The sequence below is a fragment of the Neofelis nebulosa genome, chromosome 16 (assembly GCF_028018385.1).
Source record: "Neofelis nebulosa isolate mNeoNeb1 chromosome 16, mNeoNeb1.pri, whole genome shotgun sequence".
In the NCBI taxonomy this organism is placed as follows: domain Eukaryota; kingdom Metazoa; phylum Chordata; class Mammalia; order Carnivora; family Felidae; genus Neofelis; species Neofelis nebulosa.
In genome coordinates, this window is record NC_080797.1 from 36,614,485 (window position 1) to 36,637,068 (window position 22,584).

The window sequence follows — 22,584 nt, forward strand, 5'->3', positions numbered from 1 at the left end:
ACCCCACCCAGGGTCTGGAAGAAAACAGTCACTTCGAAGCCAGGAACTGGCCTGCACACATCAGAGGCTCAGTGAACTAGATAACCGGCAGCATTAGCCACAGCTGATGGTCTCAATAGTTCCGCTTTACCTTTACTAAGGTTAATATAAGCCTCCCTCTTAGGCTGTGGTTCTTGATACTTCAGTGCCAGAGTGTCTTTACAAGAAGAAAGCTTAGCTACCTGTGCCTCCCCCTGGTACAGTTGTATTGACTTTGGGCACATTACCCTGGGAAACTCACTTGCCAAACACTAACAAAGGTGAAAGGGTAACTACATGTTCACGTGGGTAAGTTGCATCTCACTAGTTTTTTCTGTCCCTGATGCTTCCAATCAAAGGGACTGAATAATATCCTGGATCCATGTGGCAATGTAGTTAGGATAAGATAGCCAATGGGGAATACAGATACAACTGTGGGTTCCCCACCTCTCAGGGCTTCCATTTCAGAAGTCTTGAGTTGCCTTGAGTTGTGACCGCAACTCTGGGGAGTCAGCAAGTTCTCTACTGTCCCTCCCAAATCAAGACTCATGCAAAACACTGGCAAAGGAGCCAAGTTTACAGTCTAAATTTTATTATCTCCAAGTCACAATGCTGATCACAAATGTGCACCCTTTAAAATAGTAAACAAACAAACAACAACAGCAACAACAACAACAACAACAACACACATGGAGAAATTCTTGCAATGAAACACAGTGGACCAACAGAGACAACTGTCACAGTGTCTTAAGGTCTGGGAATCTGGGCATGCTGCCCACAGGCTTGAGGAGACATCTTCAGGTTTAAGGCAAAGGGAACAGCCTACAAAAGGCACAACCACCAGCTACCCCTAGAAGAATCTCTCAGTTATTTCCTCCTTGGGGGTTACAGCTTGAGTGCCTCTCCCCACCCCCACCCCACACCTGTGACTCAAGAGTGGTTAGGTCAGCTCCTGGAGAGAATAGAAACAGTGACATTACTTGGGGAAACACAGCCATCACCATCTCCCTCAGGTTCTGTAGGATAGGGACAGTGGCCAAATTACCCCTGGCAGACACAAGTGCTGCAGTAATAGGGATCTCTTCCACAGAGGCAGCAGGGGAGTGGTTCAGCGCCATGGATAGGGAAGAAAAGGAAGAGGAGCCGTTGTCCCGAAAATGACTGGCTTCCTTAGGCCTGAAGCCCAGATGTGGGATCTTCTGTTTGCAGGGACAGGAGCAGAACTTGGGGAAAATCAGGTAGTAACATCTAAAACACTTGTAGCAGGAAAGACATGGAGAAGAGCAACTGCAAAGTATAGGGCAGACCACTTGCTGGACAGTATCTGCCTCTAGAGAGATGCATTGGTCCACAGCAACTGGAAAGGGGGTGTGGTAGGAAGGATGGAAAGAAGAGAAGCAGAGGGACCTCTAACTCCACTTACCTCCAAGACTGAGCCCTGAGGACTGTGTGAATACAGACCCTTAAGGGGCAAAGGCTTACTCCACTCTCCCTTTCTCACAAGGGCATCTGGACTGCCATCTCTCCCCACTGTAGAGACTCTGCCCTCAAGTAGAGGACTGACACCTACACAGTACAGGGACTGATGGAGGCTCAGATTCCTGGAAATCGAAGTCAAGACGAAGGGCTCCTACTACACACCTTGAACTTTTCTCCACAATGAGACACTCTGTGGACGGCTCTGCTTCGAGGGTTAGAGGAATTGAGAGAATCCAAGTACAATAACAACGGCCAGACAAAAATGAAAGGCCACCTCTTTATAGACTTGGTGGGGGAAAACTGGCTGGTAAAACTTCAATTATCTGGGATGCAGGGAAAGACCAAAAGGGAACCCAGAGGAGCTAGCAAATCAGAAGAATGAATTTGTCTCATTTAAAGGCAAAGAGAAAAAGAAACTAAAAGAATATTAATTTAAGAATAATAAGCCAGGCTTTACAAACGAACGTCTTAGGAAACAAAACATACAGGAAGGAGCTTCCCTGGGAGAAGACACTTGAATTTCCCAGGAAAAAGTGAAGAGTAAAAGACATGGGCTTCTAGATGTAGACCCAGAAGCCTGAGCTGGCTGGACCTCTGCTCCTCTGAGCACAGCCAACTCAAGTAAAGAGTGGAGATGGGAGGAAGTCCACTTGTTTAGCCCCTTCTCCAACAGAGTCTGTCCTCAGAGGAAGGCAGGGGTCCTCCTCATTCAGCTGCTTGCTGGTAGGAGCCACCCTATAACTTTGAAGCCCTCCTGGTAGTAAACAGCCAGTTGTATTTCTCTTCTCTCCTGGGTTCTCACCTCTGCTGTTCTGACAGGGGTGGGGAAATGGGAAGAAACATCGTTAATGGACCTTCTGGGCATTTACAAGCTGTTTTCAAAAAGCCACGTTTCTAAATCATGTGTTTTATTGTTATTTTTTAATGTTTATTTATTTTTAAGAGAGAGAGAGAAAGAAGGAGAAGGAGCACACACGAGTGAGAGAGAGAAAATTCCAAGCAGGCTCTGCAGTACAGCACAGAGATTCTCTCTCCACTTCTCTTTCTCAAATAAATAAACGTTAAAAAAAATAATAATAAAGATAAAAAAATAAAGTCCCTAACAAAGCAACAATAAAACCCCCATGATCTTTCTCCATGACTTTTAGAACTGGCTCTGCTGCAAACACCTCAAATTTAGATTTCCCTTTCCTTAAAAAAGAATGCCCTGCATTTTTCCCTTGCAGATTCCCAAATGAAATTCTGCCAAGTTAACAATGGTTTCTGCTTCAATCCTGCTCAATGCATTCGCAAAACAAAGCGGCTGGCAAATTTTGAGACTCCTTTAAGCCTCCCCACAAGATATCTCATGATTATAACTTAAAGCATTAATTAGGTGATTGTTAAGTAAATAAGCATGAGCATTAGTTTTAAGAATGTTATAAGAGTTGGGGCGCCTAGGTGGCTCAGTCGGTTGGGCAGCAGACTTCGGCTCAGGTCCTGATCTCACGGTTTGTGGGTTTGGGCCCTGTGTTGGGGTCTGTGCTAACAGCTCAGAGCCTGGAGCCTGCTTCAGACTCTGTGTCTCCCTCTCTGTCCCTCCCCGGCTCATGCTCTGTCTCTATCTCTCAAAAATAAACATTAAATAAATAAATAAATAAATAAATAAATAAATAAATAAATAAGATTTAAAATGTTGTAAGAGTCATAGTACATTGTACACTTACTTTTATAGGATGTTCGATTTAAAATATTTAAGAACTCATATTAACTGGAACCCCTGCTTACAACCTGAAATAATAAAGTTAGAATTTGTTACCAGTCGTTTAAAAAAAAAAAAAAAAAAAAAAAAAAAGGCCATGGAGACACACTCAGAAAAGGAGAGAAATTTTCTAGGGGAAAGGAAAGCCCACTGATGTGGGAAGCAGCTTACATACCTCAGGAGGTGGGGGCTTAATGGTGACTGGCTGGGGAGTCCTCCGGGGTGGGGAGGGCTTTGGCTGCACCTGCTGCTGGGCAGGGTTATAGTAGGTCACTCCTCCATATACCTGTGATGGGGCCTTGGGACCCCAATAAGTCAGAAGAAAAAGTTAGGCAAACTCACCCTAACTATGGCGAACAGGAAACATTATTCGGGCAGGAAGCATTATTCGGGCACAAAAGTAAAAGTACTGGGGAATTTGTAAGTTTTTAAATCTCTAAGCTGCCCCTTAAAGTGATCCTTCATTTCTACCTTACTATCTCTTAATTATGTTCTGGTTCTTACTCCTCCAAAGTATTGCTCATCTTTCTCTAATTCTTACCATCAGCTGAAAAATGGAAGAGGCTAAGCTCAGTGGTGACACCTCACATACCAGATGGTGTCAACCTGTCGGGAGTTAAGCAGCACAGGAAGGGGTAGGGCTGGTAAGGATAATACAGCTTCTTTACTCAATTGAATAGCAGACACAGCCACCTAAGACATACCAAAACACTTCAATGAAATACCATTCAAGAAACAGAAGGCAATAAACAAACGATGGGCATTACATAAGCTGCATTTCCAGCTCCTGACCACCAAGAGGCGTCCTGATGTCACATGCAAATCAGTGGCATCGAAATGTTTTCTCAAATTCCTTAAGCATTCTTCCCATATCACCTCCTCGTCTGAATTAAAGGATGTGTAGAAAAATCTGCTCAGGGGCGCCTGGGTGGCGCAGTCGGTTAAGCGTCCGACTTCAGCCAGGTCACGATCTCGCGGTCCGTGAGTTCGAGCCCCGCGTCAGGCTCTGGGCTGACGGCTCGGAGCCTGGAGCCTGTTTCCGATTCTGTGTCTCCCTCTCTCTGCCCCTCCCCCGTTCATGCTATGTCTCTCTCTGTCCCAAAAATAAAAAAAAAAAAAAAAAAAAAAAGAAAAATCTGCTCATTAGCCATCTCACCTGCGTATTAGGATATAGATGAGGAGGCGGTGGGGGAGGCAGTGCCCCTGGAGCATAAGGGTAGCTAGGATTACCAAAGTTCATGACTCCTGGAGCAGAAAAGTAAGTAGGAGCAAGCAACTGCTGAGGTGGTGGCTGTCCTGGAGACATGGACACTGGTGGGGGATAGAGGCCCGGATTGGGGAGAGGTGCCGGTGTCTGGTGGGGATGTAAACCTGGATAAGAAGAGGAAAACAAAAATTAAATAGAAGATAACACCATTTCCATGGGATGGCTTGGCTGCCCTGCTCAGCACAGAAAGACTCAGGATGAAGTCCTCAGGATGGACCCAAGAGGAGTTTGTTGCTCAAGCAGCCAGAGTGGCCAGCCTTGTAAGCAAGCAGCACAGAGCTCAGGAGGATGGAGCTTGTGAAGCCCCCAACACATATCCTCACGTACTGGAAGCATACAAGCAGAGGTGCAAAGCTTACCTGGGTGGGGAAGGTGCATTTCTGGCTGCACAATCATGCCCTGAGGAGGCAGTGGGGCAGGGCTGTCACCATGGGTATAGATTGGTCCCTGGAACTGCACTGTAAAATATCACATTGGGACTCTCATAAACCCTCACTCTTCGTACCATATGGATAAGTCTCCTTGTCCCCCAAACCCTTTAAAAGATGTTCTCAGTTTTCCATGTGAAGAAAACAGCAGCCAGACAATGTTTGATAACCACTGTGAGAAGTCAGAAGGGAAATTTTAGGAGTCAAGAGGCGGGTCTCTTAATTCACTTCATCCTGCCAAGAAAGGTGCCTAACAAGAATTTTTAAAAAAACAAACAAAAAACCCCCAAAACAACTCACATGGATCATAGTAATGTCCTTCCATGATACTGATGTGCACAGGAGGGGCAGGGGGCTCCGGCACAGGTCTCTGCCGCTGAGATGAATAGCGTTTGGCTCGCCCACCCTGGACACCCTGAAATAACGAGGTCTGAGCAAAAAGACTCCCAGAGGGCTGACTCTCCTATCAAGTCCCACCCTCCTGTAGGTGCTGCAAAACACACCCTTGGTATATGGCACATATTTAAACAATACTGGCAAAATGAAGGGGTTCTGGTTGGCTCAGTTGGAAGAACATGCAACTCTTGACTTCAGGGTCATGAGTTCGAGCCCCACATGAGGTGTAGAGATTACTTAATAAAAAAAGCTTAAAAAAATATTTGCAAAATGAATTGTAAAGCCAATGAGAAACATCAAGATCTGAACCTAGACCCTCTACCCTTTCTGGAGAACCAAATTAAAAGAAATATGGGTAAATCAATGGGAAAGCAGACTCCAAGGCTTTATCCTGGTTTAAACAGTGAACAACTGTTCCATGCAGCCCGCTCCCCCAACTACTCCCTTTTCCTTTCTGTACCATTTCTTCCATCCGGTTAAACTGAGGTGGAGGTCCTGCTCCCATGTGTATGTGATTGGGCATACCTGTAATATACCAAAAAAAAAAGTCATGGCTGCAGAGCAGATAGATGTTGAGTAAGACTAAAGAGAAAATTACAGGTTGAAAAATACAACATGTGGAATTGTTTTATTCTTTTAAACTAACAAAATTCTTTTTTAATGTTTATTTATTTTGAGAGGGAGAAGGGGAGAGACAGTGAGGAAGCACATGAGTTGGGGAAGGGCAGAGGAAGAGGGAATGAGAGGATCCCAAGCAGGTTCCACGGTGTCAGCAAAGAGCCTGATGCTGGGCTGGATCTCACGAACCATGAGATCATGAGATCATAAGCTGAGCCAAAATCAAGAGTCAGAGGCTTGCCAACTAAGCCACCCAGGGACCCAACAAAATTCCTTTTAAACTATCTCTGCCTCCTGTCAATACCAGCATTTGGAAATCTGTCCTCACTGCCTGCAATCTTAATATAGCAATAAAGCCTTTGAACACACACACACACTTCAATGAGAAAGTGCAAGTTCAAATTTCTCCCACCAAATACTTCCCTTTACAGAATCCCTAAGAGGTTATAATTAGCACAGTACATTATCAAACGTATTGAAAAATCTCAGCCCTCAAGTTTCTGAACATAACTGGACATTCTGTGAATCTGCCCAATTATTCTAGGCCATAGAGGTCTAGGATGGACATTTGGGAAGATACTCCCCTCTGGCTGAAAATGACTCAGGACAAAAAAAGACATCTTCCAATGGTAATAAGGTATCAGTAGAAGGGTATACTTCTCCATCCAAAGATCAACTCCAGGTCCAGTTTATACTACATTGGTTTTTGGTATTCAAAAATGCACAGGGGTGCCTGGATGGCTCAGTAGGTTAAGTGTCCACTCTTGATTTTGGCTCAGGTCATGATCTCATAGTTCGTAGGTTCATGCCCCCACTGTCAGCGTGGAGCCTGCTTGGGATTCTCTCTTCCTCTCCCCCTCCTCTGCTCCCTCTCACTCACATTCTTTCTCCAAATAAACAAACAAAATCATGCACACCAGGGAAGGATGCTGAAACTCCCAGTCCAAATGAGGATTTCCAATCTTTAAGTTCAAATCAGATTTCAGAAACTAAGGAAAAGAGGGGCGCCTGGGTGACTCAGTTGGTTAAGCGGCCAACTTCGGCTCAGGTAATGATCTCACAGCTTGTGAGTTCGAGCCCCACCTTGGGCTCTGTGCTGACAACAGCCCAGAGCCTGGAGCCTGCTTCAGATTCTGTGTCTCCCTCTCTGCCCCTCCCCCACCCACACTCTGTCTCTCAAAAATAAATAAACATTAAAAAAATTAAAAATAAATAAAAAAAAAAAAGAAACTAAGGAAAAGATCTTTTGATCTACCTGGCTGGAGGGAAAGATGGATGGGCAAGAGCCTGGTAGATAGGTCCTGGTTTCTAGAACTCTGCTATCCAACGTGATATCCAATAGCCACATGTGGTTATTTAAATTTCTATTAAAATTGCAAGTTCATTTCCTCAGTCACTCTAGGCACATTACAATTGTTCAAAAAGTTCTTACACTGTAGAAAACTCTATTGGGTAGCCTGGCTCTAGATTAAGGAAATTAGGCTTTCCTTTCAAAGAGATTAGAAAATTCTCATCCAGGGGTACCTGGGTGTCTCAGTCCACTGAGAGTCCAACTTTGCCTCAGGTCATGATCTCATGGTTTGTGGGTTTGACCACCGCATTGGGCTCTGTGCTGACAGCTCAGAGCCTGGAGCCTGCTTCAGATTCTGTGTCTCCCTCTCTCTCTCTCTCTCTCTGATTCTGTGTCTCTCCCCTTCTCTCTCTGCCCCTCCCTCGCTTGTGCTCTCTCTCAAAAATAAATATTAAATGTCTCCCCCTCTCTCTGCCCCCCTCCCCCACTTGCACTCTGTCTCTCTCAAAAATAAACATTAAAAAAAAATAAAATAAAAGCCCTCCATAAAAAACATTAAATAAATAAATAAATAAATAAATAAATAAATAAATAAATAAATAAGAAAAAAAAGAAAATTCTCATCCAAATTCAAACGAGTAAGTATCTGCCTTCAAATATTTAACTATTAATTCATATAATAAGAACACTGCCACCCTCTTCCAACTTTTGCCACAGAGAATGGGTAAAAGATTGTGCATTCAGGAGGTCAATATTGATAACTGGTCAGGTAGGCAAAGTAGTGGGGTAGCCTTGGGTAACAGATATAACTTCTCTGAGGTCTTTGTATGAATATACCTATGAATATATTTCTTTCAGTTAACAAAAACAAAGCTAGGGGCACCCGGGTGGAGTTGGTTAAGCATCCAACTCTTGATTTTGGCTTAGGTCATGATCTCAGTTTGTGAGTTTGAACCTGGTGATGGGCTCTGTGCTGAAAGCAGGGAGCCTGCTCTCAGAGCCTGCTTGGGATTCTCTCTTTTCCTCTCCCCCATTTGCACATGCATGCACTCTCTAACAAAAAAAAAAAAAAAAAAAAAAAAAAAAAAGATATTTATCAGATACTATATCCCCAAGACACCTAATCCCATGTCCCCAAACTCAGTGATGCTCAGGGAAAAAAGTTAGTCACTAACCCTAAGGTACCTACCCCGAAGCTCACGTGGCTGTAGGAACGAAGGCTGCCCTGGACTCCAGTTCTGTTCTGTTATATTTAGTTGTGCCACATCTTGCTCAAGTCCACTTGTAGTAGAATCCACTGGAGCCTCCCAGGCTCCAGTCTTAGCAGGTGGAGAAGGGGTAGTTTCTGGGACTGGAGGCGCTGGGTTCAGCCCTTCAGGTGGAGGAGGCACCTCCTCTGCAACCTTGACTGCATCTCCAGCTTTGATTCTCGTTCTTCTTGCCCGGGAATAGGATTTCTTCTCAATAGGCCTGTCAGGGGCTGGTGGTGCAGCATCAGGAGCAGCAGCTGGAATCTCTGAGGCTGCCTCTTCCTTCTCAGGACTGCCAAGCACTTGAGCATCAGCTTCTGGAGATGGATCCCTCACAGGAGTCTGCTCTAGGCGCCGTGACCGGTAACTGGCTTCATGTTTAACAGTCTCACCAGATCGGCCACCATGCTGCCCACCAGCATCCACAGGCCTAAAACCAGCACGACCTTCCTTGAAGCCCCCAGATCTAGAGTAATTCCTGGGAGCAGACATCCGGCCAGTACCTGCAGCATTTCTGTTAATAAATGTCCTTGGTGGTAGGGTGCCCCCAGGACCCTGATGGCGATGGGACTTGTTTGGTCGCTCAACAATCCAGTTTGGATCTCTTTGCGGAGGACTCCCAAACCTGAATAAATGGAATGGCAAAAGTCTTAAGGAAAGAAATAACAAAAGAGATGAGATGACTAGAGATATAAACTAAAGGTCAGGGAGACTTCACCCATTCCTCACTGACTAAATGACAGGCTGAAATGGCATTTAAAAAAGCAAAGGTCTCTCTAAAATATAAATATAAACTGCAAAATTTCCTCACCTGGGTTTCCGGATTCTTCGGGGTTTGATGTCATCAGGATTGTGAGCTGAGCGGATGTCATAGCCATAAAGAGCAATGAGCTCCTGTCGAGACTTTGGAGCCTGTTCATCTTCCCGGAACTTATCATGCTCCCAGCGACCCTCATCCTTCCACAGCTTTCGCTGTCTCCCCTTGGGTCTGGATAAAACCAGGAAAAAGTGTCTTAGGCTGGTAGATTCCATTATATAAAGATGTTCACGAAAAAATAGGGTTGGGCAGAGAAATAGCAGGAACTTCACTGGTCTTCCCATTTTCCCAGATTATACAAAACCAAGAGTGAATCACAGAGCCTACTGAGCTCAAATGTAATAAGGGACAAAAATGAGGAAAGACTTCACTTCAAACTACTCAGCACCTTGGAAATAAATATCTCTTGCTTATAAGGCAGCCTATGCAAGTATTTCATATCCCAGAGTCTTGAGCCTCAAATTAAGGAAGGCAGTGGAAGTGTGGGTCTGGATCCCAGCTCCTCCACCAAAAGTTACCAAATATCCTAAGCCTCACTTTCCTCAAAAGATAATCATAAAACTTAAAGTACTGTGAGCAATAAATCAGCAAAGTGCCGGGCATATAGTAAGCACTAAATACATACTAATAGCAGCAACAAATGGTTGTACCTGACTTCCTCCTCCTGAGTTTGCCCTCGAAGATCATGCTCAAAGAAGAGCCCTTTCCGGGGTATGTATGCTGGGTTCTTCCGATCCTCATCATCATCCAAATGCTTAGGGCCTTTTTTACCCACTTTGTTCTCCACAGGCTCTGTGCTCTCCTAGAGGACAGACAAAGGGCTCCTTATTCTCTCCAAGGTTAAGAGTCCTTATTCTGGCCCCCAAAATGGAGGCCTGTGGTGGACACTGACCTGTCCATCCCCACTCTGCCTCTCTCCAGTTACAGTGCCTTTGGTGTCAGGCTTTTCTTCTCCCTTCTCTTCTTTTGCTGAACAATTAGCAGCATCATTGGCTTCTGATTTCAGCTCCACTTTGGAGTTTTCCTCTTCACTGTATTCCCCTTCTTCACCCTGAAAAAAGTTCCCATCAGTTGGAAATGGTGCATTTTTACTTTCCATTCTTTTTTTTTTTTTTTAAAGTTTATTGAGAGAGAAAGAGAGCATGTACATGAGCGGGGGAAGGGCAGAGAGAGAGGGAAAGAGAGAATCCCAAGCAGGTTCCATGCTGTCAGTACAGAGCCTGACACAGGGCTCCAACCCACAAACCATGAGATCATGACCTAAGTCAAAACAAAGTGTTGGACCCTTAACCGACTGAGCCACCCAGGTGCCCCTTATTTTCCATTCTTTAGGATAGAAACATTTTCTAATGAACTTTTACTACCATGTAAGAATTAAAAGCAAACATATCAAAACTCTTATTAAAATTTCTAGAGGATGGGGCACACACACACACAAAAAACACAATAAAAAATATACATACATATACTTATACAGATCCGTGTAAGTTTTCCAGGAAGATATGCAAGGAAATGTTAACCATGGTAGCCTCTGGGGAAGGAGCCCAGGAGATACGAAAGAGAGGCTTTCAACTGCCTAGCATACAGGGGCACCTGGGTGGCTCAGTTGGTTAAGTGGACAACTTCAGCTCAGGTCATAATCTTATGGTTCATGAGTTCAAGCCCCACATCGGGCTGGCTGCTGTCAGTGTAGAGCCCATTTCAGATCCTCTGTCCCCTTCTCTCTCTGCCCCTTCCCTGCTCACAGTATCTCTCTCTCTCTCTCTCTCTCAAATATAAATAAACATTAAAAAAAATAAAAATAAAAACTGCCTACCATACAAAAGGAGCTTAATCTTTGTTGATGATTTCTCTCCCTCTTCATGGATTATTTCTTAAACATGCAGTGCCTAAAAACTACACTCTAACTCAAGCTGTGAATTGTCTCATCTCAGAATAGCTTAGAGCAGAGATTCCCAACCTTTTAGATTATGTGGACCTCTTGTTAAACTCCAAAATTTTCATGAATCTCCATTAGACAATAGCTCATATAACACCCAGTGACTGAAAAAAACATACTAACAAACAATTTCTATACATTCAATAATACTTCAAAAAAATCTACATTGTATTAACTTGTATATTCAAAACCAGTAATACATAAAGGTGGGAGATGTACATTTAGTCTATAAATAATATGAACTGAGCTAGTGAATTTGCAAACTCTGTAATAACCCTATGATTTTTCAAGGCATTTATTTACCCTCAAATTGGGAAATAATGGCATACATTTTTTGTCTGTGATACGAATACTCAACTTTCTGCAGCATGAGATCACCTTAGCCAACAACTCAGCCCAGAATTATGTAATTATAAAATTTTGGCTTAAAAAACTTGTTCTTTTTAAGATTTTATTCTTAAGTAATCTCTACACCCAACATGGGGCTTGAACTAATGACCCCGAGATCAAGAGTCGAATGCTCTACCAACTGAGCCAACCAGGCACCCATGACTTAGAAAGCTAGAGAACTTGTATGACCACTGCATTTTAGAAATGAAAACAAAGCTCAAGTGCTTTCTTGCCTCTCCACATCTCCTTTCCTCTCCTGCCACATCAAGATTGGATAATCCTGCTTGTGACAGAGAAACTGCTGAGTCTGTCCATACAGAAGAGGGTCCTTAGGCCATCTACTAAACAGGGGCCACCAGAAAGGGTTAGGTAATAAAGGTGTGGCTAGTTCTAGGGAGAGAAAAGGAGCAATTAAAGCATATGCTGAGGGAACTGGCTTTAGAATACTTTCATTTCAAATTCCTCTCAGGATTTGGGCCTCCAGAGGCCAATCTATAGGCTGGAGGGTAGGTTTAGAGACCTGAAAACAAAGAAATGGGTTCAAAGGAAGGTGGGCTAGTCCTCACTGCTGGGTTAATAGGTCAGGGTGCCAATACCCCGCTGCCACCTGGTAGATAGGTGCACACTAGTCTTATTCTCCTACTGGGTCTGACGCTTGATCTATACTAGACTTGCTCATAACTCCAAACTCATGCTAACATCAGGAATGTGATCAAAGAGTTCTACTGTGAGATTCCTGATAAAGCAAAGAAGCTCTAAGTTTCTACCCTTTCTTCAAATAGAGTGGTGTCTGCCCAACCGGCCCAAATGAGCCAACTAATCCTCTTCCCTGGGTATTTCAGCCTCTAAGTGTTTTGGGTCAGATTCCTGAAAGGTGATACTGTTATGAAACCCACAATTAGGGGAAGACCACACCCACACTATAAGGATTAAGCCTCTACTCATAGCTTTTTTTTTTTATTTTTAAAAATGTATTTATTATGAGAGAGAGCAAGTGAGTGGGGTAGAGGCAGAGAGAGAATCCCAAGCGGGCTCCGCACTGTTAGTGCAGAGCCCAATGTGGAGCTTGAAATCACAAACCGTGGGATCATGACCTAAGCCGAAATCAAGAGTCAGATGCTTAACTGACTGAACCACCCAAACGCCCCTACCCACAGCTTTCTAATAACCAAGTGCCCTTGATTCTTCCCATTTCCCCTCATTCACAAGAAGTTTCCCCTCCTCTTGAGATGGGGATGGGTGGGTGGTAATCATTCAGTTCTTTCCCTAATCTTATGTCCCCTGTAAGTTCTAAAGCAGAAATTTCAAGAATCTTATTCAATATGTATATGTGACCTTCATTCATTAGTCCCCACCAAACAAACACACAGACGCACACACTGATCTCAAACATCTTAAAATAGTATCAGCATGATTATGAGAATTTTGTTTTATGCTCTGCCTCCTCTAGTCCATGGTGGAATGTCAAATGAGGGAATTCTTTTATTCCAAATGAGAAACTAATTTTGTTTCCAGGGCAGGACAGAAAGATACAAACAGCAGTGCTGAGAAGACTCCAAATTAGTCTGGTCTAACTGAAGACAAAAAGGTGCTACCCCAGGATCACACTGCTTTGGCTAAGGGCTGACACCAAAATCCTTTTCCAGAGACAAAACTCCTCTTCAATGAATACTCTCCCCAACTCTCAAGTCTAGCTCTCCCTTGAAGCCCCTGGTAGCTTTCTCACACAGAAGTTTTAGCTTATTCTTGCATTCCCTATGTATTTCAGAGTATAAGACAAGAGTTAGTGTCTTCCTGGTTCTCAATGTCTCTTCTAGATCTAAGTTCTCCAGCATCATTTTAAATTCCTACTCCCCTGAGGCTCCTATCACCTAGCTATATACCTCTATGCCTTCCTTGAGCCAACCCTGCCACAGACTTGGAAGACTAGCAAGATGCTCACTCTTCACCTCTGCTACAGGCCATCTGTTTCCATGGCCACACTCCAGACAAGTCTTATCTGGAACTGCTATACATTTCTTTTTTAAGCAGGCTCCACACCCAATGTGGGGCTTGAACTCACGACCCACGACCCTGAGATCAAGAGTTGCCTACTCTGCCAACTGAGCCAGCCAGGCACCCCTGCTATACATTTAATTTTTATGCCATACATTTTTAAAAAAGTAAGCCTGCTCCTCTTTAAAACTCTTCAATACTCCTTTGATCAAAACTACCACATGCAGGGGCACCTGAGAGGCTCAGTTAGTTGGTTGAGTGAGTGACTTCAGCTCAGGTCATGATCTCGTGGTTCCTGAGTTCCAGCCCCACATCGGGCTCTGTGCTGACAACTCAGAGCCTGGAGCCTGCTTCGGATTCTGTGTCTCCCTCTCTCTCTGCTCCTCCCTGATTCGCGCTCTCTCATAATAAACATTAAAAAATAAAAATAAAAAACTGCCACATGCCAAAAAAAAAAAAAAGTTAGACCCTCACCTCACCCCATATACAAAAATTAACTCAAAATGAATCAAAGTCCTAAATTTAAGAGCTAAAACTATAGAACTCTTAGAAGAAAACAGGAGTTAATCTTCATGACTTTGGTTTTGGCATGGATTCAGCCTTCTTAGATATGACATCAAAAGCACAAACAAAAAGAAAAAAACAGATATATTAGACTTCATCAAAATTGAAACCTTGCACCATTAAGAAAGTAGAAAGAAAACCCACAGAATGTGGAAAAAAGATTTGCAAATCATGTATCTGATAAGGAACCTGTATCTAGAATATATTTTTATAACTCAATAAAAAGACAACCCAACTAAAAAATAGGACAGTCCTGGGTGGCTCAGTCGGTTAAGCATCCAACTTCAGCTGAGTCATGATCTTACAGTTCATGGGCCCAGGTCCTGCATCGGGGCTCTCTGCTGTCAGCACAGAGCCTGCTTCAGATCCTCTTGTCCCCTTCTCTCTCTGCCTGTCCCCTGCTTGCATTCTCTCTCTCAAAAATAAATAAACATTAAAAAAAAAAGGGGGGGGGCCCGGGGTGGCTCAGTTGGTTAAGTGTCCGACTTCGGCCTAGATCATGATCTCGCAGTTCATGAGTTCGAGCCCTGCGTCAGGCTCTGTGCTGACAGCTTGGAGCCTGGAGCCTGCTTCAGATTCTGTGTCTCCTTCTCTCTCTGCCCCTCCCCAGCTCATGCTCACACTCTGTCTCTGTCAAAATAAATAAAATTAAAAATAAAAATAATAATAATAAAAAAACAAGTTTAAAAATTGTCTGGGATTTTCCCAGGATTCTGGGAAAATGGCAGCCGCAGTTTTTGATCTCTTCTAACCTCCACATGAAATGAGGGCTTCTAGACAGCAAAATCCAAGTCCTTTAAAGGCTTTGGACGTTTACAACAAAACTAGATTACAAGGTATTCCCCAGACCTCAAAATACAAGCAAACAGAAATAAAGCACGAACAGCCATTAAGACCTGCACCAGACTGTGTCCGTACTCAAGAAAGCAGAGTAGTAAATGGAACTGAGAACAGGAGAACCCTGAACTAATCAACAGGTATTTATTTAACAGAAAGCTAAACTGAAAACAACAGTTGAAAGTAGGAGGAGTTTTACTATCTCCAATAGTGTTTGAATGTGAGGGTCCTGCATTAAGAAGCTCTGAAAGGGCTCGAGGTGTCTAAAATCTCTGAAATCTTGCAACCGACCCAGCTGCCAGGGCTGCCTTCTAGGATACGGTCCCACACCAAAGAGAAACTTGAGAGACAATCCAACTGAGCAGGAGAGGAGCACAAGGAGTGAAGAGAAGCTACAGAACAAATTAGGAAAGGGAACAAGAGCAGGAAATCACAGAAAGCAATCCACCATTTTTTTTTTTTTTTTTTTAACACTACAGCAAAACAACAGAAAGAGCTTTATGAAGTCAGAAAAAGCTACTTGAGCCATATGTCCTTCTAACAGATCAGGAAAACTAATATCACATAAAATACAAACTGGTAACAAAAATATAGAGGTCAAATCCTATATAAACTTATCATGAGAAAGAAAAAATAAGAGCATTCTACAAAGAAAGCATGACAGGGGCGCCTGGGTGGCTCAGTCAGTTGAGCAGCCGACTTCGGCTCAGGTCATGATCTCGCGGTCCGTGAGTTCAAGCCCCGCGTCGGGCTCTGTGCTGACAGCTCAGAGCCTGGAGCCTGTTTCAGATTCTGTGTCTCCCTCTCTCTGACCCTCCCCCATTCATGCTCTGTCTCTCTCTGTCTCAAAAATAAATAAACGTTAAAAAAAAATTAAAAAAAACAAAAAAAAAAAACAAAGAAAGCATGACAGAAGACAGACATATCATATAAAAAGTGTAACTTCATTTCAAAAAAGCTAAAAAGGCATTAAGAAAATTAGGTAAGGTATGAAAGAACATCAATCAGAGTTAGAAAAACTCAAAAACGAAACAAAAGAACTCAGGAAAGTACTAGAAATTAAAAAAAAAAATCATTTCAAATACAAAGCCTAAAACTAGAAGAAACACAAGAGTGAATAAACATAGTAATAACACCTTAAGTGAAAATAAAAGTGATAAGGAACAAAGTATTTTTAAAAATCAAGAAGTAAAGGAAAAAAGGATTAGAAAGAAAGGGTCAAATACTGAAGACACACATAAAATACTTAGGAGGCACCTGGGTGGCTGTGTTGGTTAAGTGTCCAAATTTGGCTCAGGTCATGATCTCAGGGTTCGTGAGTTGGAGCCCTGCATCCAACTCTCTGCCATCAGCACAGAGCCTACTTGGGATCCTCTGTCCCCCACTCTCTCTATCCCTCTCCCACTTGTGCACATACACTTTCTCTCTCTCAAAAATAAATACACAATAAAAATAAATAAAACAAAATACTTGGGATAGGAGTTCCATGACATATTGCAGAGTACATCTCATACCTGTGAACACCAACCCAGAGCAACTACCACCAGACAAATTCTAATATAATTACTGGACCTTAAAAAATATATACTGGGAATACCTACACAAAAAAAGCAAGTGACCTATAAGGGAAAGAAAATAAGTAATGATCAGTTTTGTTCAAGATAAAATCTTTGGTTCATGTTGTCTTTCCATGGATCTGGAAATAATTTGCAGCAAATACAAAGGACAGAAAGGGCATGTTGGGTTGTACCACGAATGAACAATCATCAATACCTTTTCAACAGATAAACTGTAAGGAAAAGAAAGGGATGAAAAACTAACCTGTAGACTAAGAGACCGATCAAATTTGGGGCACCTGGGTGGCTCAGTCGGTTAAGCGTCCAACTCTTGATTTCAGCTCTGGTCATGATCTCATAGTTCATGAGTTTGAGCCCCACAACAGGCTCCATGCTGATAGTGCATCAATGGAGCCTGCTTGGGATTCTCTCTCTCCCATTCTCTCTCTCTCTCTCTCTGCCCCCCCCCCCGCCCACTTGCACACATCCTCTCTCAAGATAAACTTAAAAAAAAAAAAATCAAAATTATTATTTTTTTTGAGAGAGCGCAAGTTGAAGAGGGGCAGAGAGAGGGGGACAGAGGATCCAAAGCAGGCTTTGCACTGACAGCAGCAAACCTGCTGTGGGGCTTGAATTTATGAACCTTGAGATCATATCTTTAGCCAAAGTCAGATACTTAACAGACTGAGCCATCCAGATACCTCAAGAGAGATCATACTTTAATAGGCAAAACTGAACTATAGCGTATAGGTATATAGTTAGTAATCAAGAAGAAATGCAAGCAATGGATTACTATTAAAGTCAGGATACCAGGCTTTTTTTCTGTAATATAATCTGCTGTCCATAGAAACTTTTTCTATGCTGTCCAATACAGCAGCCAGTACCCACACCTAGCTACTGAGTACTTAAAATGTGGCCACCGCAACTGAAGAACTGAAGTTGATTTTAAGTTAAACTAATTTAAATTTAAATAGCCACATTTGGCTAGTGACTACTGTATTAGAGCAGAACTAGACTTTCTTAACTTTCAGACGATATATATACTATATATTGCCATTTCAAAGTCCCACAAGTCCCTCAATTTCAAAACATCCAAAATTTAACCCACCATTCTTCTTCCTAAAATCTCCTCCTGTGTCCCATTCTTTTATTCTTTAAAAAAATTTTTTTAACGTTTATTCATTTTTGAGAGACAGAGTTTGGGCAGGGGGTGGAGAGAGAGACAGACAGACAGACAGACAGACACAGAATCCGAAGCAGGCTCCAGGCTGAGCCGTCAGCACAGAGCCCTATGCAGTGCCTGAACCCACAAACTGTGAGACCATGACTTGAACCGAAGTCGGATGCTTAACAGACTGAGCCACCCCGGCGCCCCGTTCTTTTTTTTTTTTTTAATGTTTTTTTTTTTAAGAGAGAGAGAGAGAGAGAGAGAGAGAGAGAGAGGCGGTGTGAGTGGGAGAAGTAGAGGGAGACAGAATCCGAAGCAGGCTCCAGGCTCTGAACTGTCAGCACAGAGCCTGACGCGACGCGGGGCTTGAACTCATGAACCGCAAGATCATGATCTGAGCCGAAGTCGGATACACAACTGACTGAGCCACCCATGTGCCCTTCTCGTAAAATGTTATTTTTGAGAGAGAGAGAGAGAGAGAGAGAGAGAGACAGACAGACAGACACAGACTGTGACTGGGGGAGGGGCAGAGAGACAGACACAGAATCCAAAGCAGGCTCCAGGCTCTCAACTGTCAGCACAGAGCCCGACGTGGGGTTGGAACCCATGAACCACGAGATCATGACCTGAGCCAAAGTCAGCTGCTTAGCCAACTGAGTCACCCAGGCACCCTTCCTGTGTTCCATTCTCTCTCTCATTCATCAACCTGGGCATCCCTTTGACTCCTTAATTCAGGCTCCACATTCAATCAAGAAGTTCTGTTAGTACCACCTAACATGTCTCAAATCTGAGTCCCACTGCCATGTCTCTTCTGTAGGGTACCATCATGTTCCCTGGCTTGTCCTAACAACCTCTTAACCGGCTCTCCCTATCCCAAGTCTTGCCTCACCCACAATTCATCTTCCTTACTTAAGCCATCAGTAGCTTTCTTTCCTTGCTATTAGGATAACACCCAAACTCATTTACATACAGAACGGTGAGATGCTATAAGTTCATAATCAACAAACCTCACTGAACACTGCATTCTGCATAACAATCTTTCCAGGGTTTCCATTCTCTAGTGACTACTGCAAACATTCTTCACCCCCAAAACCTCTCATCTCCCTTCTACTCTTTACACATTAACTTCATCACTGACTTCAGAGAAAATAAGTCATCTCATCAATCACCACATTCTATGAATTCCATTACCTAAATAGCTTTCAATTCTGTCCACTTTTTTCCTCCCAAGTTAATTTATTTTAAGAGATAGAGCTCAGGAGGGGCGGGGGGGGGGGGGAGGAGGAGGGGGAGGAAGGGGGAGGGGGAGGGGGGGAGGGAGAACCCCAAGAACGCCCTGCACTGTCAGCACAGAGCCTGACACAGGGCTAGAACCAACAAACCCGCAAGATCATGACCTGAGCCAAAACTAGAGTCAGACACTTAACTGACTGAGCCACCCAGGTGCCCCTTGATCCTGTCCAGTTCCGTTTTCAGTGCTATCACACCACTCCACTCCAGGCCACATATACTGCTTGCCTCAACTTGCACATTGCTTTAGCTTTTCTGCTTCCAATTTTGCTCCCCTCAGATCAACTAAAATTGCAGACAAGATAACGGTTAAAAAATAATTAATTCTTGGGATGCCTGGCTGGGTCAGACGGTAGTGTGTCCAACTCTTGATCTCAGGGTCATGAGTTCAAGCCCCATGCTGGGTATGGAGCCTACTTAAAAAAAAGATCTCAAATTTTACTGTGCATAAACATCAACCTGGAATCTTATTAACATATAAATGTCTGAGTCTTCCCTCCCTCTGCAAGATTTTGCTCAGAACTGGCCAACTGGATTTTCTGAGGCAGGTGTCCCTTGGATCTGACAAACACTTCTTTAAAATTTAAGTCTAATTCAGGGGAGCCTGGCTAGCTTGGTCAGTGGAGCATGCAACAGCTGATCTTGGGGTTGTGGGTTTCAGCCCCACGTTGGGTGTAGAGATTACTTAAAATCTTAAAAAATAATAATAAAATAAGGGCGCCTGGGTGGCTCAGTCGGTTAAGCGTCCAACTTCGGCTCAGGTTATGATCTCACAGTTTGTGGGTTCGAGTCCCACATCGGGCTCTGTGCTGACAGCTTGGAGCCTGGAGACTCCTTCGGATTCTCTGTCTCCCTCTTTCTGTCCTCCTCTACTCATGCTGTCTTGCTCTCTCAAAAATAAACATTAAAATAACAATAATAATAATAATATAATAAAATTTAAGCCATCAGTATTCATCACATACTTGGTGAAAACCCTGTTACGCTTTCTCACTTCCTTACGCTATAATCCAAATACATTTTAATCTGGCTTACAAGATATTTTAAGATTTGGACTCAGACTCATCACTTAGCACCAGTCATGCTAAACTTTTCACATCCTCCAAATGGTCATGCAGTCCATTCCTTCTAGACCTTTTTCCCAGTGTTCTCTCTGCTTAGGATATTCTGCCTGGCTAACTCCCACTCACCCTTCAAATCTCTATTTTAACATCCCATCCTCTGTGTTTCCTAAACCCAGTTAGTTGCCCCCACCATGTGTTCCCAAAGCACCCTATGCTTCCGATATTATGACACTCACCAAACATTACTGTAATTACTTGTCTATTTTCTCCACAAGGGAAGAACCATGTTTGTCTTTTATTCCAGTGCTCAGCACAACTCCTGGCACATAGCAGGTACATGAAAATTCCTTGACGATCTTGCCCCTGTTCACTAATTTGCCTTTATTTCTGGTATCCGTCCCATACCTATTATGTTCCAGCCACATCAAACTATCAGTTTCCAAATAATTCAGTCTACTCTCCTGTGTCAGGACTTTCACAGCTGTTGTTCCCTCTGCCTAGAACATAGTTTGTCTAACTCCAACTTATTTTTTCCTGACTACCTAAAATGGATTCAGTACTCAGCCATTAATACCCTACTTAACCCTGTCCCCAGCAGTTGTCACCAAGTCCTAGGATTGCCTGCATGTTTATCCAACTTCCTTACTAAGTCATTCCTAAAGACAGAAATTGTGGTATAGTGTTCACTGTTGCATTTCCAGTGCTTAATGGAAATCTAATACACAGTAACAGTTCTACAAAATCTACACAATGAACCTTTGATCCACAATCCAATTCCTTCTGTTCATAATCCCATGATCAAAATCCAGAACTCAGGACTTTATTCAACAACCCCAGGAAACAAACAGCCATTCCCTGGTAGTTCATCTCTGGTAGTTCATCCAACCAAAATAAGATCACAAAAGCTTGGTTTATGGAAATTTTCTCCTGAATTTAAGAGGGAGAAAGCACCCTATAAACTGAGGGATGTTTCTGATACAAACCACTCAGAATCCTGCCCTTTTAAGGTCTTCACACTTGAAAAAAAATATCCAACTGCCTGGTTTCATTCTGTAGGTAGCATAAAAGGAACTGCCAAAGATCCCATGAAGGACTTCAAGATGTTCTCATTCTCTAATTTAGAACCTTATTTTTCGCAGACAGAGTGAAAAACTGACACTAACAGTGTATCACGTGAAACCTAAAGAGGCATGCACCAAATTTCCCTCACTCTAAACAAGACCTTTTATAACAGTTTTTGAAGAGCATAAATGAAGAATGCACAAGAACAGTAACAAGTGGGTCATGGTACTTTTGATCCACGAGTGTGTACATGTTTTTAAAATACATTAAAAACAAACAAACCATTTTCCAACCTAGATAACAGAGAAAAAAGAACCTGTTACACTCACTTCAGAGTCTTCTGCACTTTCATAATCCGAGAGAACAGCTGAAACAAAACAGAAAAAGTAAGGGAAAAAAAAAGGCAACAGAAATGATTATAAATACATTTCCTGATTGCTTTTTGAGTCAAGCTAAGACTCTAATTCAATTCTGACATCAACCTATCAGGGAGATAAAATTACGGTCCCTATTTACAAATGGGAAACAGGCTCAAAGAGAGACTTGCCCAACATCATACTGCTAAAATGTATGCTTACAAGCCCTGTGCTACAAAGAGCCACGTTATGGCACTTTCCCCCCACATCCATAACAGTCTGACAGGATGTCAACTGCTAAAGACAGGTGATCTGAGTTTACCGGCAAAAAACTTGTCATAATGCTACTCACCATCGCCCTCCATGCCATCTTCACTCTCCTGAAGGAAAGGAGATGACATGGGTTAGTTCCGTGATTTCCAGAGGGTGGGGAGCTAAAGACTCAACACAAAATGGTTGAAAAGGGAGATGAGGAAAGGTACATCTTTAACAAATAGCAGCCGAGGGAGGTCCGATCTCTTCACTTCCAGCCCCAATTTCTGAATAAACATCCGCTTTTCATCTACAGCGGCTCTACCCTTCCCCTTGACACCCCAACACCTCCTCCTCCCTTGGGGCTCCGGATGCACACCGCACTGGGATAGCTCTCTTCTCTAACACGATATGCCCCAGCATCTACCATCAACTCCCAGCCTCGCATCACCACCTACACCCCGCCCCCCGGCCGGCCCCGCCCGCGCGCACTCACACATTCCGACTCCTCGGCGCTCTTCGCCCCCCCGCTCTCCACCCGCCGCAGATGAAGGGCCCCAGCTCGGCCTCCGCGCTGAGAAGGCAGAGAGCCGCTGCCACCGCCTCCAGCGCTACCGCTGCAGCTCCCGCCGCCCCGCGCCGGGGAGCCGCCGCTGTCTGAGCCCGATGCGCCAGACTCCTCGTCCTCCGTGTCCTGCGAAGCGCGCTGCCGCCGACGATCCGCCATCTTACGGAGAACGGCCGCCGCCGGCCAGCCCCTTACGTACCGCGCCCGTCGCAGGGGCTGCCGGGAGGCTTGAGAGCTA

General features: G+C 43.7%; 1 protein-coding gene across 2 annotated transcripts; it reads right to left on the minus strand.

Annotated features, from left to right (window-relative positions):
• Positions 1–588: 588 nt before the first annotated feature.
• CASC3 (CASC3 exon junction complex subunit) lies at positions 589–22,584 on the minus strand. Of its 2 annotated transcripts, none has more exons than XM_058705151.1 (14): positions 22,275–22,584; positions 21,879–21,906; positions 21,500–21,537; positions 10,198–10,356; positions 9,956–10,107; positions 9,300–9,476; positions 8,428–9,113; positions 5,790–5,854; positions 5,234–5,348; positions 4,865–4,963; positions 4,395–4,609; positions 3,414–3,536; positions 3,204–3,267; positions 589–2,304 (listed from the first exon to the last, which is right to left on the minus strand). In XM_058705151.1, exons 1-13 carry the CDS (start codon positions 22,503–22,505, stop codon positions 3,244–3,246), a joined length of 2,112 nt encoding a protein of 703 aa, XP_058561134.1. In that variant the 5' UTR covers positions 22,506–22,584; the 3' UTR covers positions 589–2,304; positions 3,204–3,243. The 2 variants fall into 2 exon arrangements, with proteins under 2 accessions (XP_058561134.1, XP_058561133.1); XM_058705150.1 differs by having other exon boundaries at positions 589–2,309.

Coding starts and splice junctions, on each gene's coding strand:
- CASC3 (XM_058705151.1), bottom strand. CDS start 22,505: ATGGCGGATCGTCGGCGGCAGCGCGCTTCGCAGGACACGGAGGACGAG. Junction 21,538..21,878: donor AGATGGCATGGAGGGCGATG/GTGAGTAGCATT, acceptor GTTTTGTTTCAG/CTGTTCTCTCGGATTATGAA. Junction 9,477..9,955: donor ACTCAGGAGGAGGAAGTCAG/GTACAACCATTT, acceptor GGTTTTATCCAG/ACCCAAGGGGAGACAGCGAA.